Source organism: Varanus komodoensis, unplaced genomic scaffold (genome assembly GCF_004798865.1).
Source record: "Varanus komodoensis strain SLA01 unplaced genomic scaffold, ASM479886v1 scaffold2, whole genome shotgun sequence".
Lineage (NCBI taxonomy): Eukaryota > Metazoa > Chordata > Lepidosauria > Squamata > Varanidae > Varanus > Varanus komodoensis.
The window spans coordinates 536,999-557,896 of NW_025335568.1; the positions used below are offsets into that span (position 1 = coordinate 536,999).

The window sequence follows — 20,898 nt, forward strand, 5'->3', positions numbered from 1 at the left end:
GCACTGTTCATCATTTCAACCCATTCATAACCCATTCCAACCATCAGAATCATGCCAGGGCACCTCGTTTTTGTAACCCTAACCCTACCCTGGTGCCCACCCCTAACCCTAATGGAGGGTGAAAGTTCCATTGCAAAGAGGGCGATTTCGAAATAGCCTTCCTTGAGTAGCTTTTTCTGCACTGCTCAACCTTTGTGCCCATTTTAACCCATTCCAATTGTCAGGATCATGGCAAGACCTCTCATTTTTCTAACCCTAACCCTACCCTGGTGCACACTCCTAACCCTAATATAGGGGGAACTTACATTGAAACGTGGGCGATTTTGAAAAAGCCTCCTTTGAGTACCTTTTTCTGCACGGCTAATCATTTCTGCCTGTTCTAAACACTTTACAACCATCCAAACCATGCCAGGGCACCTTCTTTTTCGAACCCTTCCTTTGTGTCCCCCCCCAACCCCAATACAGGGCAAAAGTGCCATAGGAAAGAGGGCGGCTTTGAAACAGCCTTCCTTGAGTTATTTTCTTCACTGTGTAATATTTCTGCTCTTGCTAAACATATTCCAACCGTCAGAATTATGCCAGGACACCTCTTTTTTCTAACCACAACCGTATACTGGTGCACACCCCCTACCCTAATACAGGGCAAAAGTTCCATTGAAGAGGGCAGGTCTGAAAAAGCGTTCGTTGAGTAGCTTTTTCTGCACTGCTCTATATTTCTGTCCATTCTATATACATTGCAACCCTCAGAATAATTCCAGGACCCCGCATTCTTGTAACCCTAACCCTACCCTGGTGCACACCCCTAACCCTAATAGAGGGTGAAAGTTCCATTGAAAGGAGGGTGATTTTGAAGAAGCCTTCCCTGAGTTGTCTTTTCTGCACTGCTCAGCATTTCTGCCCATTCTAAACACGTTCCAACCATCACATCCTAGATACCTAGTTTTTCTTACCCTGACCTTACCCTGGTGCACAACCCTAACCGAATTACAGCGCGAATGTCCCATAGAAAATAGGGTGGTTTTGAAAAAGCCTTCATTGAGTAACTTGTTCTGTACTCCTCAACATTTCTGCCCGTGATAAACACATTCCAACCGTCAAAATCATACCAGAACACCATGTTTTTCTAACTCTTAACACAGTGATGGTGAACCTTTTTGAGACCGAGTACCCAAACTGCAACCTAAAATCCATTTATCTATTGTAAATTGTCAACACTGCAATAAAATCTGTAAACTGAGGTTTCCCTTCAGGAAAAACAACTCAGAGCCTGTCCAATCAAATATATATATATGCTTGGTCACCACTGACTGTACCTGCAAAAGCTCAGACTATTCTTGCCTAATGAGTCGCGGCCTGTGATGTCATCACCTGGCGCCGCAACTCCTTTCCGAGCATGCACATGGCCCCTGTGCGCGCCGTTATCTGACGCTCGCCTTTGGGGCGATGCTGGGGCAGCTTGGCTCACGTGCCAACCGAGAGGGTTCTGGGTGCCCGCTGTGGCACGCGTGCCCTACGTTCGCCACCACTGGGTCAGATCCTTTCCAGGCAGTTGCCTGGTTTGTGTGGCATCCTCCTTTACATCCATTTTCAAGCCAGGTTTAGAATCCACCTGCAGAAAGTTTCCCTCCCATGTGAAGGAACCCACATGCCCGCAGAAGAGCAGGGGTGCAACTGTGCCAGCCCCTTCCCAACCCCCGATCCTGGGGAGGCAGTTTCCCGTGTGGCCCGTGTTGGGAAACGGGTGTGGGAACAGCAGAGCCCTCTCACTGTGAGGGCCTGGCGGGATCCCCTGGCTGCTTGATGGTAAAGCTGCCCTGAACTTTGCCATTGCCTCCCCACTGAGCCGGAGGAGCAGGAGCTGTCGGGGGCCCCAGTTGCGCCCGCACACAGCGGGCTGTTTAGGGATTCTTCCCACCATGTTGCGGGCTTCCTTTTGAATGCTCCGTTGGGGCCTCCCGCAGCGTGTCACCTCTCTTTGTTGTGGGTGGGCCTGTCCTGCTCCCGGAGTGTGACGGACCCGGGCCAACTGAGCGATGGCAGAAGTTTTGCCCTGCCCTGTCAGGCTCAGTCCAAGGGCGCCTGCAGGCTCCCGAACTCAGAGGCGTCCGCTGCAGAGCAGGAGAGTCGTGGCGACGTTCCTCGCTCTGCTTGTTCTGCAAGCTGGGGTGTCTCGGGGAGGGAGGGAGGCTGGAGCGGGTTGGGGGTCATGCCCTTCCTTTTCTGGGCTTCTCCGTGTCACCTGGAACCCCTTCCCTCCCCTGAGTCCCTTCCCTGCCCTTGGGGGGATGCAAGTGGACATGCGGGGGGGGGGGAGTTGCCAGTCACGTCTCTGAGGATGGACCCATGCTCCTACTCGTGGCTCTGGGCACCCAAACTAGCCCCCCCCCCGCGCTTCCTCGGGGCCGTCAGATGGCTCCCCGCGTGGCTTGCAAGGGTCATACAGTTACGCTTCGCTCAGGAACAATTTTGTGTTGCTGTATTCTTTGCTTGCACGCTGCCCTAAATCCTTCAAGGATAAAAGGCAGGGCAAACAGGTTTTAAAATAAGATAGCAAGTGAGTAAAGACAGATGCAGTAAAGGGCAATCTCCTAAGTCCAAATAAAATACTACTTACGGGAGGGTGCTGTGGCAGCCGGAGTCCCAGGGCTGGACGTCAGCAGCAGTAAGGCAGCCGTGTCCCGATCGAGGCCTCTCTGGGGGAGCTGAACGGGGTGGTGGTGAATTCCTGCCATTCCGTGTCCGAAATCAGGGGCTTCCCAGCAGTATGAAAATGTGGGCACAGGGAGGTTCCGGGATCCAGGCACTCGGCTGGGGCTGCGCTGTGGCTGCCAAGGAAGCCCGTTACTCTTAGCTTAGGGCTCTTGTGAATGGCTCATCACGGATGTCCTTTCTCTCCTCCAGATTCCTCAGAAGGTCCCAAGGCAAGCAAGCTGGTGAGTACTTTGTCCTTGCGCTTTATGAGAAATGGTTCCTTCCATGTCCGTCTTCAGGTCTGAAGGAGAGGAAACCGTGCCCAGGCCGCCAGGGCTTGGCATTGGCTCTTCTGCAGCTGGGCCTGCGGAGGGGCAGGGCTCACCCGCCAAGCGTGTCCTTGCAGTCCGGCCTCGGCAACCTGAGAAACAAACCCGAGCGGAGTGACCGGTGCCGGGCACGCCTGCCGCGGTGTCTCCCGCCAGACCGCTGGCTCAGGTTGCCCAGTTGTGGCTGAGCGGTCCTGAGTGTGGCGTGTGGGGCAGCGGTCGCCCACTTGGCTGGGGCGGGGAAACGGGTCGGGCTCAGCAGCCGCTGGCGCTCGGCTCTGCCTCTCCCTCTGCCATCCGAGCGCCTTCAGCTTCCCGCCAGATACTTCTGCTTGGGTTTCATGGCCGTTTCGAGCCCCGCGGTTTGACTATATAAAAAGATAGTCAGGCTTGTGTCCCTTTTGAATTGGTGAGACTTTAGTTATTACCTGTTACGCCAATTCTGGGGAAACCTAAAATGGGATCTTGTGGCTTGGTGTGTTTTGTTTGCTTTTATTTGCATTTTAATTGTTTTCTTCTTTCTTGTAAACCACACTAGGCGTATGCATAGAGGTGCTATAAGAAATAGATAACTGAGCATTTGTAGGTCCAGGATGGAGTTTCTCCCAAGCCCCTCCTCTCGGTTCTCCCTGTTGGCAACACTGTCCCCTGTCCTGTGGGGGGGCCTTTCCTTTGCTCCCCCCTTCTCCTCCATGCCTCCTATTTGATTCCCCATCTGACCCAGAGCCGGGTTGTGCTGATTCTCTGCAGCAGAGCAGCTCTGCCTCTCCATGTCTGCCAGGAAGACTCTGGTTCATGCTCTGCTCGCCCCCCCCGCGACTTCTGCGCCCCTCTCTCCTCCCTCCTCGGCCTTCTGGGGACGCTCCCCGCACCTCTGTACGAACCCTCCGGCTCCCCCCTCCCTCTGGCCAGCGCACGCTGCCCTCGCCCCGCACTGGACCTGGCACGAGCCCCGTTGGCCTGGCGCGCCTCCGCAGCGCATGTCCCCCGTGCTGCGGCCTGTGGCCTCGCCGCCCGCCCCCCAGCCCTCCGGAGCACTGCTGCTCCCTCACCCTTCCCCGCTCTCAGCGGCCCCCGAATGCCCCCTGGGGCTTCTGCGCAAGACCCGCCTGTGAAACCTTTGCCGCCCCCCCCCCCCCCCCCGCCGGCTCCGAGCCCGTTCTGAGCGGGTCTGGTTTGCGCTGCAAGTGAAGGCGCTGCATTGTCCTCTCGATGCACGTGCCCCTCTGCCCTCTGCTCTGCCTCCTTGTGTCCTCCAGCTGCTTTGCGCACCTGCGCGCAGCCCTGACCGCGGGCAGCTGGGGAAGGCATGCTCGGTGCGGGGCCGGGGTTGCTGTCCTCCCGCTCCCGGCCTTGGGCTTCCGCCCCTTCCGCTGCTGCCCGGCTCGCCTCTCTTCCCCACATTTCCGTCCGATTTGCCCCCCCGGCCACTGGCCGAGGTGCCTTCTCCCGTCGCTCCGTGGCTGCTTTCTCGTGAGAATGAGGTGGGTGAGGGCGGGCAGGTGCCGCTGCCTCCCGCCCCACCCTGCCCAGAAGGGCTCCTGCCCGCGTCCTGCGTTGCTCACTGGCAGTCTGGCTTAGTCCATTGCTCCACCAGATGTCAGCAGAGGCAGGGGATCTTGGAGAGCGCAGCTGCCTAAGCCCTCCTGGGCGTCTAACGGGGGTTTGCAAGTGATGCTTTGCAACAGTACTGAGAACCCTTGAGGAGAATGTCTTCCCATGCATGTTTATCCTGTCCGCTTTTACAGTGTTGAGGCACATGCCCATCCATGGCCAACAGAAGGCTGTCTGCTCATAGATAAACACATGTGCGAGGGAAGGCCATCTTGAAATAGGCTTCTTTCTTTTAGTCTCCTGTGGAAACAGGAGGGCTGCTGTGCCACAGCCTTCCGGGAGTTTCCCCACTTGCCCTCGGGCCCTCTGGGGTGCTTTGGCTCCCAAGCGGGAATCGGAGGAAGCTTACATGAGGAGGGCCCTGTGGCCCTTTAAGCTGGGGCCTTGCCTGCATCCCACATGCGGCCAAATAACTGTACTTCTCTGGAGCGCCTCCTTGAGATCATTGGTGCTCGCTTGCAAGAAAGTTGATCAGGAGCCTGCTGTGTGTGTTCTCCCGCTGAGGCTGTTCATCTGAGTGGGGTGAGCAGCCCTGCAACGGCCTTGCTGGCCCTTTCAGCTCTGCTGTGATCACTGCCGTCCTGCAGTGGAATCACAGGATCCTGAGGAAAGGCAGCGGTGTCTGCAGTCCTTCTGTTCCTACTTTCTGGGTTGCCGTTCAGAGCCATCCTCCGTGAGAGATGTGCCAGGCCTGCACCTTGTCAGGCTTGCCCTGGGAAGCAGCAGATCTCCCTTTCCCAAGGGTGGGGGGGGGGGCTGAAGGATGCTTTGGTGCATTCCCCCCAGGAGGGGCCCTGCCTCTCTGATGTTCCTGGGACGGCGGCCTTTCCCTTGGGCAGCGTTTTCTTACTGTTTTGTTTTTCGAATAGAATCCCAGAAACAGGACAATAGAAAGCACTAGGAACAGCGGCAACAGCACCGCCTGCTTCTCGCTCAGAACTGTTGGTGAGAGGCGTGGAGACGAGGCGGTGCCCGCTGGCCTGCCCCACACGTGTGGGCAGCCCGCCAGCCGGCAAAGCGATGGGGCGTCCCACCAAAGTGGTTGCCCCTCTCGCCGCGCGTCCCCTCTTTGGCTGTGCCGTGTGCAGGATGGCGCGCGCACGTTGGTCCCTCCGCAGGTGGCGCCGTGTGGCGCGCACACCCGGCCGTTCCCACCGCGCAGCCTGCGGAGGGAGGCGGGCGGGTGGGGCTGGGCGACGGGGGCGTGTGGGGCTGCCTCAGCCAGCCGGCTGCCTCCTGTGCGCACGGGGGGGGGGGTCATCGCAGTGGCCTTCTGCAGAAGCGCCTTCACTTGCCACGTGGTCTCTTTGATTAACATGCCTCTGATTTAAGACCTTTTCATGGGTCACAACGTCGTCCAAGCCATTTTGCCTGGGAGAAGGATGGGGCCGCTGCCGCTCCCTGGGCCTGCTGTGAGGGAGGCTGCTCCCCGGAGCGTAGGCCGTGTGCCAGGCGGCTGGCCCTTTTCCTCGCCTTGGGTGCTGCAGGCCGTGCCCGCTTGCTGCCAGCCCGTGCCCGCTACTCTCCCCATTTGCCCCTCAGAGGGCCTGCCTCTTCCTTCACCCACACAAGCGGAAGGTGGCGCCAGGGCTCCTTGGGCGAGCCGGGGGCCCTTGCGCTGCTCTTCCGTCGCTGGGCAGGGCCTTCCCGTTCTCAGGGCCCCGGTTGTGGTGCTTTGGCGCTTTGTCTGGTATGTTTCATGCGTCTGGAGTTGCCCTGCCTTTACTGACTAATAAAATAGATGTTGCTGTTTGGTGGCGGCAGCTTCACCACGGTCTGCTGTGCAGCTAATTGTAATGCTTTAAACTGATTCTTCAATGTAAGCAGCCTTGAACATTTTCAATTCAAAGGTGGGACGCTATTTTTGCTCGCGCTCGCAGGTCTTCCATGATCTTTGGCTAGTCTCATGGGGAGCAGATGCTGACTGGGAAGCTGGCTGTTCCCTTGGGGTGCGAGGGACTCGGGACATTTGCAAAGGCAGGAGGGGGAAGCCATCGGTCCCTGGGCGCCCATCCCCACGTGCGCTTCAGAAGTGCCGCCGTGTGCTGGGCGGGAGCTCCTGGAGGCGGCCAGGGGTGCTGGGGACCGGCATTAGCTGCTGGCCTCCTGGCTGCTCCTGAGCCAGCCTTTCTCGTGGGGAAGAGCCAGTTCCTGTGTGGCATAACCGCTCTGTCTAACCTCTGTCCTTTTGTCCTCTTTCCATGCAGCGTGGAGTGAAACCTAAAAAGGTGGTGGCTGTTTTTTCTTCTGGCAGAACCCCTCTTGCGCATGAGTCTGCTCTGAAAGCGGCGGGGCTCGTGGCTGCGGGGCCCTCGTGACATGCGCACACGCATGTGTCCCCCTTGCATGTGTGTTCCCTTCTCTGGCGCCACAGCACATCCCGAGGCGCTGGGCCTCCCACCGGCCAGAAAGCCGGGGGCTCTGCTTGGGCTGCGGGGCGCTGCTCTGAGGGCGCGTCCTGAGCCGGCCACGGGAGCGGTGGGCCGCCGCGCCAGCACCATGAGGGAGCGTTTTGGTCTTGCTCCCGGTGGCTTCTGGGAGCGCGCACAGGAGGGCTGGAGCACAGCCCGGCAGCCGTGCCCCGGCTCAGCGGGCCGGTGGAGCGTGGACTGGCCAGCACAGGGCTCGGCAAGCCTCCTTCACACAGCCACGCCGGGCACGGAGAAGCCGCAGCCCCGCCTTGCTGGGCTCGCTCTCTTCCCCTCTCTCATGTGGGGGAAGAGAGAAGCCGGTGCAAGCACAAGCGGCCACGGCGCTCCTCTCGGGGCGCGGCTGTCCAGCGCCAGGTTTCCTTGCCCGGCCTTGCTGAACTGCAGAGGGGCCTTTCCATGCCAAGCAGGAACCTGCATCGAAGCCCCTCACCAAAAGCGGCACATGAAATCCCCGCATCGCCCCTGCTGTGCGGCAGGAGCAGGTTTGTGCCGGGGAGAGTCAGATTTGGAAAGGAGGAGCAGCACAGGCGGAGTGCTGCTCTCCCTCCACTGGTTGCCGCTGCAGCCAGGATGGGGGCCCACTGGCCGCCGCAGGGTGCTGGCCCGTGCCGGGAGTCCTGGCCGTGGCTGCCCTCCATCTCCGCCAGCCTCACCCGCTAGGCTTCCCGGGAGGAGGCCCCCTAGAGCTGGCGCACGCTCTGCAGCGGCTTGTGCGTTCTGGTGGGAATGACACTCGGGCGCAGAAGCCGCGGCACGGCGGCCCTTTGAGGAGCAGCAGTCCAGCGAGAGCGCCGTGCCCCGGCCCGACTGGTCGCGGCCCCTCCCCCCACCCCCCACTGCATGCGTCTGAGGCCACCTCACCTGCATGCGCTCGCCCCTCGCCAGGCCCGTTGCTTGCAGAGCTCTCTGCCTGCGTCTGCGCTTGCCGCTTCGCATGGGGCTCGAGTCTGGGTCTGGCTCCGCGCTTCGCTGCGCCTGCAAACGTCTCTGGAGGGAGCAGCTGTGCGGGCGGCGACTCCCCTCGTGTCTGGCGCCGCTGGCAGGTCTCGGCTTGCCCGATCGCTCGAGAGTGGAGAGGCCGTGGCGCTGGCGGTGCCAGGCAGCCCCATCCCAGGGGGTCTCCTACGGGCAGAGGGGCCAGAGAGCCCGGTCCTTTGCCCTGGTGGGCCGCGGGCGCCCCCTGCGCGTTGCTGGGGCTCTGGCGCTCACGTCACCTCAGCGCCTCAGATGCTGTCCCAGACTTGCCGGGACGCTTTGCTCCCGTGCTAAAAGCAGAGCAGTGTCCGGAACAACTTAAGGTGACCGTCGGGAATCCTGAGTGATGAGATTAGGGGGCTCTGGCAGAGCCGTGCGCGGTTCTCGCAGAGCCACTAATCGGGTTACAGGCTTGCTCCGGCTGTGCTTTTGGTGACAGATGGTTCTGGCAGGAGGGTCACGAAGGTGCCCCCCCTCGTGGGCTCTGCTCACTATCCCAACCTGCCACCCATCTGCCGCCCAGGAGGGAGGGTGGGCTCCCTGCCCCTCAGGCGGGGCAGCCCCCTTTCAGTGTCCCGGCCTCTCCGTGGTGCTGGGTGGGAGAAGCGGGCTCGCCAGGAGGAAAGGCTGTGCATGGCGCAGGCTTGTGCTGCTTTTCACATGCAGCGGACACCCGTGGGGGCTACACTGGGGGGTGGTGCAGGCAGGCCTGGGCTGTGAGGAGCCACAGAAGCCGTGCGGGTCGGGTGGGGATGATCCCGGGCAGCTGTGGGTCCTTGCGGGCCGGTATCCTCCCGACAATCTCCTTTTTCTGGAAAGGAATGAGCTGCTGCTTAGGGAGCATCTCTGGGGTGGGGGCCCCGGCCCCTGGGCGCCTCCCCCCAAGGGACAGGTAGAAGAACTTCTGCTCCGGACTGGACCGGTGGGTGGGATTGCCCCCGCTGAGCCAGCAGTCTGCAGGTTGACCCCCGAACTGGCGGGGTTTGGGTGCCGCTGAGGCGTCCCCAGAGCCAGGGCGCCTGTGGCCTGCGTGCTCCCGCTCCAGGAGCTGCGATTCGGGGGGGGCGATGCTCCCTCGTTAGGCTTCCTCTCCTTGGGAAGCTGCTGCCAGTCAACAGGCTACAGGAGACGGGCCAGCAGCCTGACTTGGCCCGTGACGCAAGGCGGCGGTGGTGGCTGCCTTGTTTGTGTTCCACACCTGCCCGGGCCCTGCTTCTGCCTGCAGCTCTGCCGCCCTGGGACAAGGTGTTTTTCATCGTGTCCCAGGTTCCCACACCTCCTTGCCGTGGAGGGCCTCGTCTCCATGTCGCTGCCTCCCTTGGCGCTTCTCCACTGTCGCGCTGGGTCCTCCGGGGCTTGCTGTCATCTTGTTTCCCGAGCGTCTGTGAGCACTCCAGCTCTGGTCACAGCCCCTTGGCCTGAAATGGCAGCTTTGCAGAGCACCGTTGACCCAGCGAGGGAGGCGAGGGGCACATCCCGCTCCTCAGAGCACGCTTCTCAGTCCTCCTCGATCTGTGTCCAGGCAGACTCTCAATCCTGGGTGCTTTCCGAGTGGAACATGAAGTGAAGCCGCGGCTTCAGCCCCCGGCCCAGCTAGAAATGGGTGGCTATCCCAGACACGATGGCGGGGAGACCCCCTCCGGGCCCCTGTGCCACTTATTATCCTCTCCCGGGGAGGGAGGGATGGGGTGGCCTGCCTGCCTGCCACACTCCGTGGCTCTTTACAGCCACAGAACGGCCAGTTCTGGCTCTGCTCTGGCCGCTTTCTCTGAGGAAACGAGAGCTCTGCGTGCAGAATAAGGAACCGCTCGGCTTACCGCCTCGCCCAGGCAGGGTGAGACCTAGCGCCTGTGGTGCCAAGCCCCCCACTTCGGCAAGTTGGCTGTGGCCATTGTAGTGTAGCCCCACACCAAAGTGACCCTGGATGGCATTTTTTCCAGCTGCAGAAGTTCCGAGGGGATGGTTTTTGTCTATCTTAGAATGCAATTCCCAGAGAGCCTCCTGTAATCTGTAGAATAATTTGTTTTGAGGACAAAATTGACCACTCTCAGTAGCTCACTTTCCATTTTAGGACAGTCTTGCTAGTTTTTGTCCCTAAGAACTCAGGAGGCAAGTGTGTAAGAACTCAGGAGGCAGAGCCCAGGAGACATCTCTGAAGCAAAAAGAAAAGCTGCATAATGTTTTTGCAAAAGCAGGAAATAATCTAGATTAGGAATGCTAAAAGCCAAGCAAGGGGGCACACTATCTGACTAGGAGAAAACAAAGAAAAGGTGGAAGAAATATACAGAAGGACTTTATAGAAGAGGAGAATGATGGCACACTCCTTCAAAGAGCAGTATGAGGAAGAGCCTGCAATTTTAAGAAGCAGCGTGGATGCTGCTGTAAAAGCACCTGGAAGGAACAAAGCACCCAGGGAAGGCAGGATGCCAGTAGAACTGTTCTAAACTGTAGATACTGAATCCATCCAAATCTGAACAAGAATACACCAACAAATATGGAAGACCATGCACCGTAGACCAGAAACGTTCAGTATACATCCCACTCGCTAAGAACGGAGATGCAAAAGCTTGCCCCAACGCGGGACCAGTTCACCGATTCCCTGGCCAAACAAAATGGCACTCAGAAGTGTTGCAGCGAAGACCGTTACCTTGTATGCAGTGAGAAATGTCTGCTGCCCAGGCTGGATTCCGAAAGGGAAGAGCCGCTCAAGAGTGTATTGCAAGTACATGCTGGCTACCGGAGAATTTCAGAAGATCAGCCCGTGCTTTATGGGCTGCAGCAGGGCCTCTGGCTGGGCCAGCCTGAAGGTCCTGATGCGCAGGCTGCCTCGTGGCCTGGAAGCTCCTCTTGGGACAGAATAGGAGGAGCAGGATGGTTCCCCAGAGGCAGAGGCGTCCGGCAGCGGTGCGTTTTGCCTCCCTCTCTGTTCCGTCTGCGCACAGAATGTCTAACAAGGGAAGCTGGGTGAGGATCAGAGGAGGACGAAGCGCGCATGGGTGGAAGGCCATCGCTGACTGAAGAGAGGCAGGCGATGCCACGTGCCTGGTAGAGAGCAACATCGGCTGACTCCGGGTGGAAGCGAACGTAGCCAAGGCAAAAGCAGGGCTGCAGCTGGACGTTAAAACTGAAACAGTGACTGTGAGAGATTTACAGACCTTTACTTTCACAATGAAGAAATTGTGAAAGATTTTACGTACCTCGACTGAGTCATCAATTAAAATGGAGAAATTCTGAGAAATTCTAAATTCTTCATCGAAGGAATTCAGATAAGGCTGAGACTGGGAAGAGAAGCAACAATTGGAAAATACAATCAAGTACAGGGATGCGTCACTGGAGACCAGGACCAAGATCATCCCCACAGCTGTGTTCCAGTTACTCTGTATGGATGTGAAACCTGGAGAGTGAAGAAGGCCGGCGGGAAGAAATGGATGCATTCGAAACGAGGTGCTGGAGGAGAGCTTTGCGAGTTCCTGGGCTGGCAGAAAGATGAACAAGCGGGTCCTAGATCAGATCAAGCCAGCACTTTCCCTAGAAGCAAAACTGACAAAACTGGAGCTGTTGTACTTTGGACACATTATGAGAAGGCGAGAAGACTCCCTGGAGAAGGCAGCCAAGGGCAGCGGAGGAGGAGGAGGCCCAAATACGAGAAGGGTTGACTCCAAGAAGCCACCGACCTGGATGTAGAAGAGCTGGGAGGACTGCCATAGACGGGGTGTTTTGAAGAGCTTTTGCTCATCGGGTTGCCGTAAGTCAGAGACAGCATGGCAGCGCATACCAAGAAAAACGACATGTTGGAGTAGATAAACGACATGCTGGTGTGGATAATTTCTGTGGAGTGCCACTTTTCCTGGCACAAAACTGTGGTTCTGTATATTTCTGTTTTAGCAAGAGCACAGCCACAAGTAACAGTTGCCCCGTTCAGACTTCCAGATTGGCGCCCAGTTCCTGGGCTGTTCTCAATCTTCTCGTAAGAATCTTGCTGTTTTCATCCTCTGGGTAGCCTTCGAGTAGATTCCTTGTACATCCCAAAGGTGCAGAAATGTTGGAAGCAGTGGTCCTCAGCCGAAAGGGTCCGAGTGTAGATTCAGACAGTAGGGACCCTGTGTGCCTTAGGATAAAACAGGAAGCTTCCACCCATGTGTGGATTTGTGGACTAGGCCATGTTAGATGCTGCCTTTTCCTGCTGAGATCCTAGAGGTTGCTTCAGAGGAATTCCCAAGAATGGGAGTTGGAGGCCTTCTTTGGTTTTCGTTGTGACACTGAATTTTGCAGGCAGATGTTCAGCCAGATAAGAAGATTTGCTTTGGTATTGAACACACACTTTTGGTGTCCTGGGTGTTGGGGGGGAGGTGGAGCGCTCATGTATGTGTTGGCTAGAGGGGCTGAAAGTAAAGAGGAACGTGCTTTTCGCCCTACTCCTTACTTTCAGAAGAGGCTTCCAGCAGATCGGAGCAAAGGAAGGAACGTACTGAAAGCGCAAGAAGTTCAGCATCCAGCAAATTGCAACGTGCACGGGCCCCGCTAATTATGTGCTGCTGTATCGTGAGGTGTGTGAGCGATGGCCATCTAATATGGCATGCAGTTCTCTTCGAGATAATCTGCTCGTAATACTTATGGTAGTGAACCTGTAGAAATCAGAGTCAGACTTCCGCAAGATCTAAATTTTCAGAAATATCTTCCATACATGCAGCTGTGGTGCAGCTGCAAAAGGGGCAAAGACTTTTTTGGACTGCATTAACAGAAGCATCACTTGCAAAACACGTGAAGTGCAGAAAAACTGGGAAAGGTCCAGAGGAGGGCAGCAAGGGTGGCCCAGGGACCGGAGGCAAAGCCCTGCGAGGAAGGACTGAGGAATGGGCACATTCAGCCTCGAGAAGGGAAGACTGAGGGGAGACGCTGCAAGTGCCGGAAGGCGGTCACGAAGAGGAAGGACACGATCTCGGCTCGTCCAGCCCAGAGTGCAGGACTCGGAATAGCGGAGTTCGGTGAAGAGAGACCAGGCTGAGACGAGGCACCGCAGGGATTTCCTGAGGGTCAGGGCAGTGCGGCAGTGGAGCCTCTGAGCTGGGGCAGCGGCGGGCTCTCCCTCGCTGGAGGTGCTCGGCACGCGCCCGGACAGCCCCCGGGTGGCTTGGTGTCCTGCGACAGCAGGGGGCTGGACCCGAGGGCCTTCTGGCCCCTTCTGACTCTGTGATACGGGGTCTGTATTCCACAGTGCCTGGTGGGAGGATGGTCAGTTTGTCCATTGCATAAAACCTTCCTCACCAACCGTGCAGGGCCACCCCGAGTCCTCTCTTTTTCGTCGTTTCATTTGTGCAGAAAGACTTGGATATACATGAGCAGCTGTCTGAGGGGGGCGGTTTAACTGGGTGTCCTGCACTGAGCAGGGGGTTGGAGCGGATGGCCTTCTGGCCCCGTCCAGCTCTGTGATTCTACAGTTTACCAGTAAGATTCCACAATGGATAAGGTTTGAGCTGAAGCAGTGCGGTGTATAGGCTGCCCTGGCTTAAGCATGTATTTCATAGTGATTTGTCCATGTCCGTGTGCGTGCTTTCTCCTGCATAGGACAGTGAGCACGGGCTGCACTGGTCGATGGGCCCCTGGCAGCATGGGGGTCAGTTCTGCATGTGCTCCTGTGAGGCCGAGCGGCCGGCCGGGGAGGCTCCGAGGGCGCCCAGGCCAGGTTCCAGCAGGAGCCGTGGTGGCACGGCGAAGCTCTCCAGGGCTCTGCCTGCCTCCGAGAATAAGCCAAGCCCATTTGCTGCGGGGGGGGGAAGGAGCCTAATTAGCCAGAGAGACAGCTGAGCTTAAGGCGTTGCTAAGTGACGAGGAGCACCTCGTGTCCCCGAGCGAGCGGTGCATCCCTCTCCTCACTTTCCCGAAGAAAAGGCATCCATCCTCTGGTCCCTTGTGCGACGTCTGGATCAGATCAGAGCTGCCGGCGAGGAACTCGGGGAGGGGAGGGGAAGAAGATCCAGGAGCGGTGATGTAATGAGCAGCTGGGCGGTGGTTGGAGGCCAGTGGCGGAGGAAGGGATGCGCGGGCCGTGGCTCCGGCAGCTCGGATGCTCCCGGGCTTTTCGGCCCCAGTGATCGGTTCGGATCCAGGAGGTTCTCGGGGGTCGCAGGAGGACGGAGCAGAGGAGGCCCAGCGGACGCCGCCTGCGAGATCTCCGGGACCGGCGGCGCTGCATTGTTGTGACCGAATGCTCTAATCTTCTGCCTGCCTCTCTCTCATTCTCTCTCTCATTCTCTCTCTCTCTCCCCCCCCCCCCCGCTCTCCGTGCCTTTCTCATCTCTCGCGTTCCGCCTCTGCCTCGGCAACCATGAAGCAGGCCGCGGCCGCACGGAAGGTACAGTCTGCCGGGCGCTCAGCCTCCGCGGCTGCTTCGCCTTGCGCCATTCGCGTTGCCTCCGCGGCTGCCTGGAGCGGTGCGTGCGTGCCGGGTGGGGTGACATGCTGGACTCCCTCACGCCGTGCCTGCAGCTCGTTCCCCTCCCGCCTTTCCAAGTTTGCGTTCGCCTCCCTTGCATCCCACCCGTTGTCGCATGTGCATTTCCAGCTCAGAGCAACGCGAGTGGCGGGGCTGAGGGTCCTCGCGCCCGGGAAAGTTGCACGCAGGCTGCGCTCCCCCCTCCCCGGCCGGGCTCCCCGGGCAGCCATTTCCTCGGCCTTGGGCACGTCCAGCGAATTGACAGGCTCGGCTCTGCTCAAGGGAGCGTGCCGGGGGGCCCCGGCTCCCCAAGGCACCTTGCTGTGCTGGCTGCAGATCCGGGGGGGGGGGGGCTTCAGATGGAGCCCATGCGTGTGAGCGGCTCGGAGGCAGAGGGGCAAGTTTCCTGCCGCAGCCTCGCTGACGTGCCCAGAAATGTTGTGCTCCCGGGACTCCAGCCGAGCAGACGGTCCCGAGGTGCTGCCTGCCTGGGGTGATCCCAGCTGATGCGTTTGGATGGGCCAGGAGAAGCGGGTGCTTGCATTGCCCTTGGGTGCTGACAGGCCTGCTCCTCTGGCCCGGTCCAGAAGCTGGCGTCGTCTTTGGGTTGCTTCTGCAAGCCTCACGTGCCGGTCTGGTTGTGGGCTCTCCCTCACCGGAGACGTTTGAGACAGAGCTGGGCAGCCTCCGCGAGGGGCGGCGTGAGCAGCTGCCCTGCACCAGCAGGGGCTGGACTGCGGGCCTCCGTGGCTCCTTCTGGCTCCGCTAACCACGATTCTTCAGTAGAGGCTACGGTGGCGGCATTTGTTTTCCAGCCGTCGCAAACGCTGCTTCTGTGCATGGAAGGGAAGGGAAGGGAAGGCCCCCAAAAGGAATGGCATGTACCAAGCCCCACCGGCTTTCTTTCTGGGTGGAGATAGGTAGAAAGTTTGAAGGTGGCACAAAGACGTGGACTGGGGATCCGTGGGCCTCTTTGGGGGAAGTGCACCATTCAGCCACCGAAGAGCCGTTGGAAGCCAATTCCTGCAGCTTTGATCTTGAGCAGACGTGAAGATGGTCCTGCAGTTGTGGCGGGTGGGAAGGAGGAAGTGAGCTGGGATATCGGGGTGCAGGGATGGAGACTCCTTCCGGAGCACAGAACCCTTCCGGGGCAGTGCATGGGGCTCGTCCTTGCGGCTGGGGACACGAGGCCTCAGCAAGGGCACTGGGGAGGTTGGGCTTGCTCTGGCAGGCGTCCCTAGGCGGCCGCAGGCCCTGCTTGGCTTGGGGGTGCACTGAGCCCGCGCATGTGGCCCCGGGCGGCCATGCTCCCTCTGGGATCAGCGCCGGAGTTAGGGCAATTCTGGCCTGCAGGCTAAGGCTGGGGGCACACACTGTCCATGTTTCGAAGCAAGCAGGCTCACGGCGGAAGTGGGCGCTCCTGCTGGGGCCAGTGCAGGCAGTCCGGGACCGAGCGGGGCTGTCGGTGGCCCGCGGGGCCAGGCCCCCGCCGTGGTTGCCGCTCCTGTTCCGCGTGGAGAAGGCTCCCTTGGCCGGTGGAGCGCTGGCCTGTGGCAGAGCCGGTTTTGCACGTTGCACTTTCATGGTGCACTTTGCAAGGAGGGAGGGAGTGTAACCAGTTTCCGAACAAACGTCGTGCGAATGTTGACTTTGGCTACTAGGGAAGGCTGAACTGCAGGGCGTGCGGGATGCAGAGGTCCCGCAGGAGCCCATCTCCCTTGTGCTCCCCACAGTTCCTTCCCCGCTCGGCCCAGCCGAGGCAGTGAACCAGGCCGAGATCAAGCCCGCGAATGCCTGGGGATGCAGACAGCCCCCTCCTTGCCCAGGGTGCACAAAGCCCGCGAGAACCCAGCCTTGTTGGGCGCGCCTGGGCGGCAGTCTGGCTCGTTTCCTACCAGTTACCAGCACAGAGGCCTGGCACAAGCTGGACACGGGTTGGCATCTGGAGAGGCGAGCTAAGGAAATGGAAGGATCCCCGTCCCCACGCCAGGTCCCTCACACTCTGCTGCTGTGCCACGCGTAACGTAATGCTCAGAGCTAATCCTAGGATACTGCTTTAACAACAGGCGCCGTGTGTGGTTCATTCGCTGTCGTATTAAATTGTGCTGCTTGGCTACTCATCGGAGTTACTCGCAGCGAGATGCTGCCACTCTGGGCGAGAGCTGGTTTCTCAGCCAGGATTTCCGATTCGGATCTGGTTTCGGTCTGCAGTAGTCACAGAAATTGCCGAGCCGTAGGTGGTCTGGCGTGGGCACCTTGCTGCGCACTTGGCATGAGTGAGAGAGTTTCTGGGGTCACGCGCCACGCTTGGCCACCGCACGAGCCCCGTGGGCCTGGCCGGGGGGGCTTGGATAGGGCTGTGGGCTCTGGGACTTCGAGCAGGCTCAGTACTAAGACCCCCCGGCTGGGAGTGCAGCCCTTTGAGCCGGGGAGCCCAGGCCCGTTCCAGAGAAGCTCGGCATGGGGGGCACATTGCAATGGGGGGTGCAGACAGAGGGCACGCCTAGGAGCTCGGCTTATTTTGTGATTATCCCACCCAATAGCAGAGACTCGCTGGGCGGTTAGCAAAAGTTAAAACCACAGACAACAAAAATTAACATAAAACATCAAAACCACAGCAATTTCGGTACAGGATAAATTGCAATATTAAAGCTCAAGTTAAAAAGTAAACCTGTTAAAATGCTGGAAAAATAAAAAGTCTCTACCTGGCACCAAAAACAATAGAAAATAGGTGCCAGGTGCAGTTCCTTGAGGTCATGCCAAAACCAACCCCCCCCGCCCCCCCCCCCCTCGGTAGCCACGTGCCTCACTTCCTTTGGAAGGGGCTCCCGGAGAAGGAGCCCCGAAGAGGACCTCAGGGTCTGGGTCGGATCATCCGAGAGGTCCGGCCCCAAATCGCCTGGGGCTGGCACTGTTGGCACTAGCGCTTTGAACTGGGCCTGGACTGCGTCCAGCAGCCAGTGCAGCCGGAAGAGGACTGGCACACCCGGTTCCCGTCAGCCAGACCCCTTTAACGGCCCTGCTGCCCCGCCTGGGTGAGTTGGCGTCTCCGGACACTGGAAGGCAGCCCCGTGTGCCGCGCATGTGGCAACGCGCACGAGGGGCTCTCAGAGCAGGGCTCACGGCAGCTAGGCTTTCCCTGCCAGGTATGAACCTTGCCTCTGGGGGCAGCGCAGCCCCATCCAGGACAGGTTGAACATCCCCCAGCGGGATGGGGGGACCACCCACAGACAGCACCTCTGTGGAGTCCCCCTTTGCTGGCCCTCATCCAGCCCTTGACCCCGATCCAGATGTGGCAGCTTCGAGCTCCGGCTGGAACTTGGCTTCAGGAGAGCCCTTTGGAGCACTGCACGGAAGGGGGGCCGCGGGAGCGCCAGGGAACCCCCACCGTGTTGGGAGAGCCTGGCTGCTTCTCACATTGCTTCCGGCCCCCTGAAGGCTTTAGTGGGGGGGGGGCAGGTGTCACGTCCTGTGCACACAGCTGAGCTTCAGCCTGCCTGCTCTGGAGCCTCATCATAGGTTGTGGGCCTTCAGGTGTGAGATTGGTAGCTTGCGTGCTTGGCCTTTGTCCTTCCTGGCTGATTGAAACCACAGAGGAGGCTTGGCTGAGCGAGTGAAGACAGTGGGAGGGGCGCGTGGCTCCTGGGGGGAGGATGTGCTTTCATCAGCCTTGGCATCAGCTTTGCGAGACCTTTGTGGGGAAACCCTCTGTGGGTCCCACTGCTGGATAATTTCCGGCCAGTCTCGCGTCTTCCATTTTTGAACAGGCTGCATTGGCAAGTTGTGCCATTTGAGCATCAGGCATCCTTGAATGACTCGGATCATGAGGACCAGTCTTAACCCGGCCCAGATCCGCTCTTGGGCAGGAGGCTGCTTTCGTCCCCTGGACTGGCACAGAGGGGCGATGCCTCGGCCACTGGCACGCGGGGTGCCTTTGGGCAAGACTTTCTGGCCTGCCTCATGCGGGGGGACGCAGGCGCCGCTGCTCAGCATCCTCCTGTGCGATCCCAGGGCTGCTGCTGCTTTCTCCAACCCCGTCGGATTTGTTAGGAAGAAAAAGGTGGAACGTCTCCTGGCATTCTTGGGGGGCCGCAGCCCCCCAGTGGTGTCTCTCAGAGATCCTTTAAGTCGCGTGTGCAACTAGCAAAGTTTGCCCTACTGCCGCCCTCCCTCCTCGCAGCCCTTTGCGGGGTGGGGGCGGATGCTGCTGTCTCCACCTGAGGCCCTCCCTGTGCTTCTCCACTGCTGCTTCCATCCTTTCTCTTACTGCAGAAAATTAGTTAAGGCAGTCAGGAGAGGGCGTCTGTACTAGGGCCTTCTGGCTACTTGCACCAGGGGCTGCAGCTTGGCTGTGCCCTTTGTCAGAAATGGTCGGGTGCTTTGTCCCAGCAGTCATATGGGCTAGAAACATGTGCTTTCGGAGTGAGGCTGAGATCCGGAGAGGCTGAATTCTGTGCCATGTCCCAGCCACCAGTCCTGCGTGGGGCCGCTGCGGCTGTCCGGCTCGCATGTGCACGCCCACGTGCCTGCGCCGCTCTCTGAGAGCAGCATGGCTGGGTTCCTTCCAGAAGGCCAGCCATTCATTTCCTCTGTGGGGCAGAGGCTCTCCCGGTGGGGTGGCTGTTGAGCTGGCCGCCCCGGAGTGGCGTGGATCTCGCTCTGACGGTCAGGCAGTGTTCCGAGCAGCCTCCCTCGTCCGACAAGGAGGGCTTTGTCCACTTGCTCTTTGTAGTCTGCCCTGCATCCATGCGCGCTGCGCCAAGCCCCCGTGGGCTGGCTGTGTGGGACCGAGGGCAGCGTTTCCTCAGAACTGGCCTCACTCCGGGGCTCCAGGGAACGGGACTGTCCAAGTCCATTAAGAACAAAGTTCTAGTTTTCTGTCAGAAATGGGCAATAGAGCTGGACCTCCTGACTCCCACTGTTTGCCTGGCATCGCCTGCCCCTTTCTGAGAAGCAGTCCTGGCCAGTCCCCTGGCAAAGCGCGGGCTGGTGATCGGGCGCTGGCCCAGGCCCCTCTGCGCTGCCTCCTGCGCCAGCTGTGGGTGCAGCCAGGGGGACGGACTGCTCCCCTCCCTGCGCATCGCAAGGCATTCTGCAGCCCTTCCCTCTCCTCCGTTAATGGGCTTCTGGTAGTAAGGAAAAAGATGGAGGAAGCGGTGGGCAAGCATGGGAGGACAAGTTGAGGACGTCGGGCCTGGAGGCTGCCTCCCGGGCTCCGTCGGTGAGCCAGGGCGGCGGCAGAATAGGACCGTGAGAAGAGCCCCGCTGGACCAGAAGAAGGGTCTGTCTGGGCTGGCCAGAGGAGGGCAGCAGCACCCATGCTCCCCCGAAAGTGGTGTGCGCGGGCATCCTGCTTCTGAAGCTGGAGGCAGCGCACGGCCGTCGGGGTTGGGAGATGCCGGCCGTCTCCACCATGAATGTGGGCGGCCTCTGCTGCTTGTGGCAGCGAATTCATCAGTGGGTTGTGTGCGCTGTGGAGAAGCCCTTCCTTCAGCAGTCCCGAGTCCCCCAGCCAGCTGCACGGGATGAGCCCGGGCAGTGGCATCATGAGGCAGGAGGAGGATGTCAGCCTGCCCATTTCCTTCTGCACCTTTCACAGGTCACCCCTGACTCATCTTTCTTTCCGAGATAAGGCTCCAGGCAGAGAGCATTGCTCCAGCCCCTTTTCCCAATTCTGCAATATTTGTTTCAGTGCAGTAAGCGTGGTCATGCCATGGATTTGTGTAAGAGGGTCCTCTTATATTGGCAGGTTTCCTTTTGGTTCCTTTCCTAATTATGCCTAACATGGAGCTTGCCTTCGTCACAGCAACTGCGCACTGGGTTAACATTTTCGTCAAGCTGCCCCTCCCCCTCCCCACAAGCTCCCTTCTTGCTCAGTCGCTGCCAGATAAACCCCTTCAGTCTGTGCTGGAAGCTGGGACTTTTTGCCAGCGTGCGCTGCTCTGCACTTGCTTACACGGAAGCGCATTTGGCATTTGGATTCCCTGCCGTCCTGTTTGGAGAGGTGCCTTTGCAGGGCCCCGTAATGAACAGTCCGAAGAATTCGGGGCCACCAGCAAGCTTGGCCACTGCGCTGCTCAGTCCTAATTCCAGAGCATTTGTGAGCAAGTGGGAAAGTGCTGGTCCCAGTGCAGATCCTGGTGGGACCCCCGTGCTGGCAGCCCCCCGTGGGGGAGGAGGTGCCATCTCTTCTCAGCCTGCTTTCTGCCCTTTAATCCGTTACGGAACCATAAGAGGACCGCTCCTCTCAACCCAAGACTCTTCGGCTTGTCCAGGAGTCTTTGGAGAGGGACTTCTTCAAAGCCCCTTTGAAGGTGCAAATGCCCAGTGTCCACGGGATTTCCCCTTCCGCGAGGTTGTTGTCTCAGGACCCTGAAAGGTTGGTGAGAGAAGACTTGCCTTTGTGGAAGCCCTGCTGCCTTTT

General features: G+C 59.2%; 1 protein-coding gene across 5 annotated transcripts in view; it reads left to right on the forward strand.

Annotated features, from left to right (window-relative positions):
- Window positions 1–20,898, forward strand: part of DCTN1 (dynactin subunit 1) — a 69,344-nt gene that overhangs the window by 26,061 nt on the left and 22,385 nt on the right. For 4 of the 5 annotated variants that reach the window (XM_044429512.1, XM_044429513.1, XM_044429514.1 and 1 more), the window contains exon 4: window positions 2,902–2,933. In XM_044429512.1, the coding sequence (XP_044285447.1) occupies window positions 2,902–2,933 (32 nt within the window). Of the gene's footprint in view, window positions 1–2,901; window positions 2,934–14,382; window positions 14,394–20,898 lie in introns of those variants that run through there. The other variant, XM_044429517.1, reaches the window with a different exon arrangement.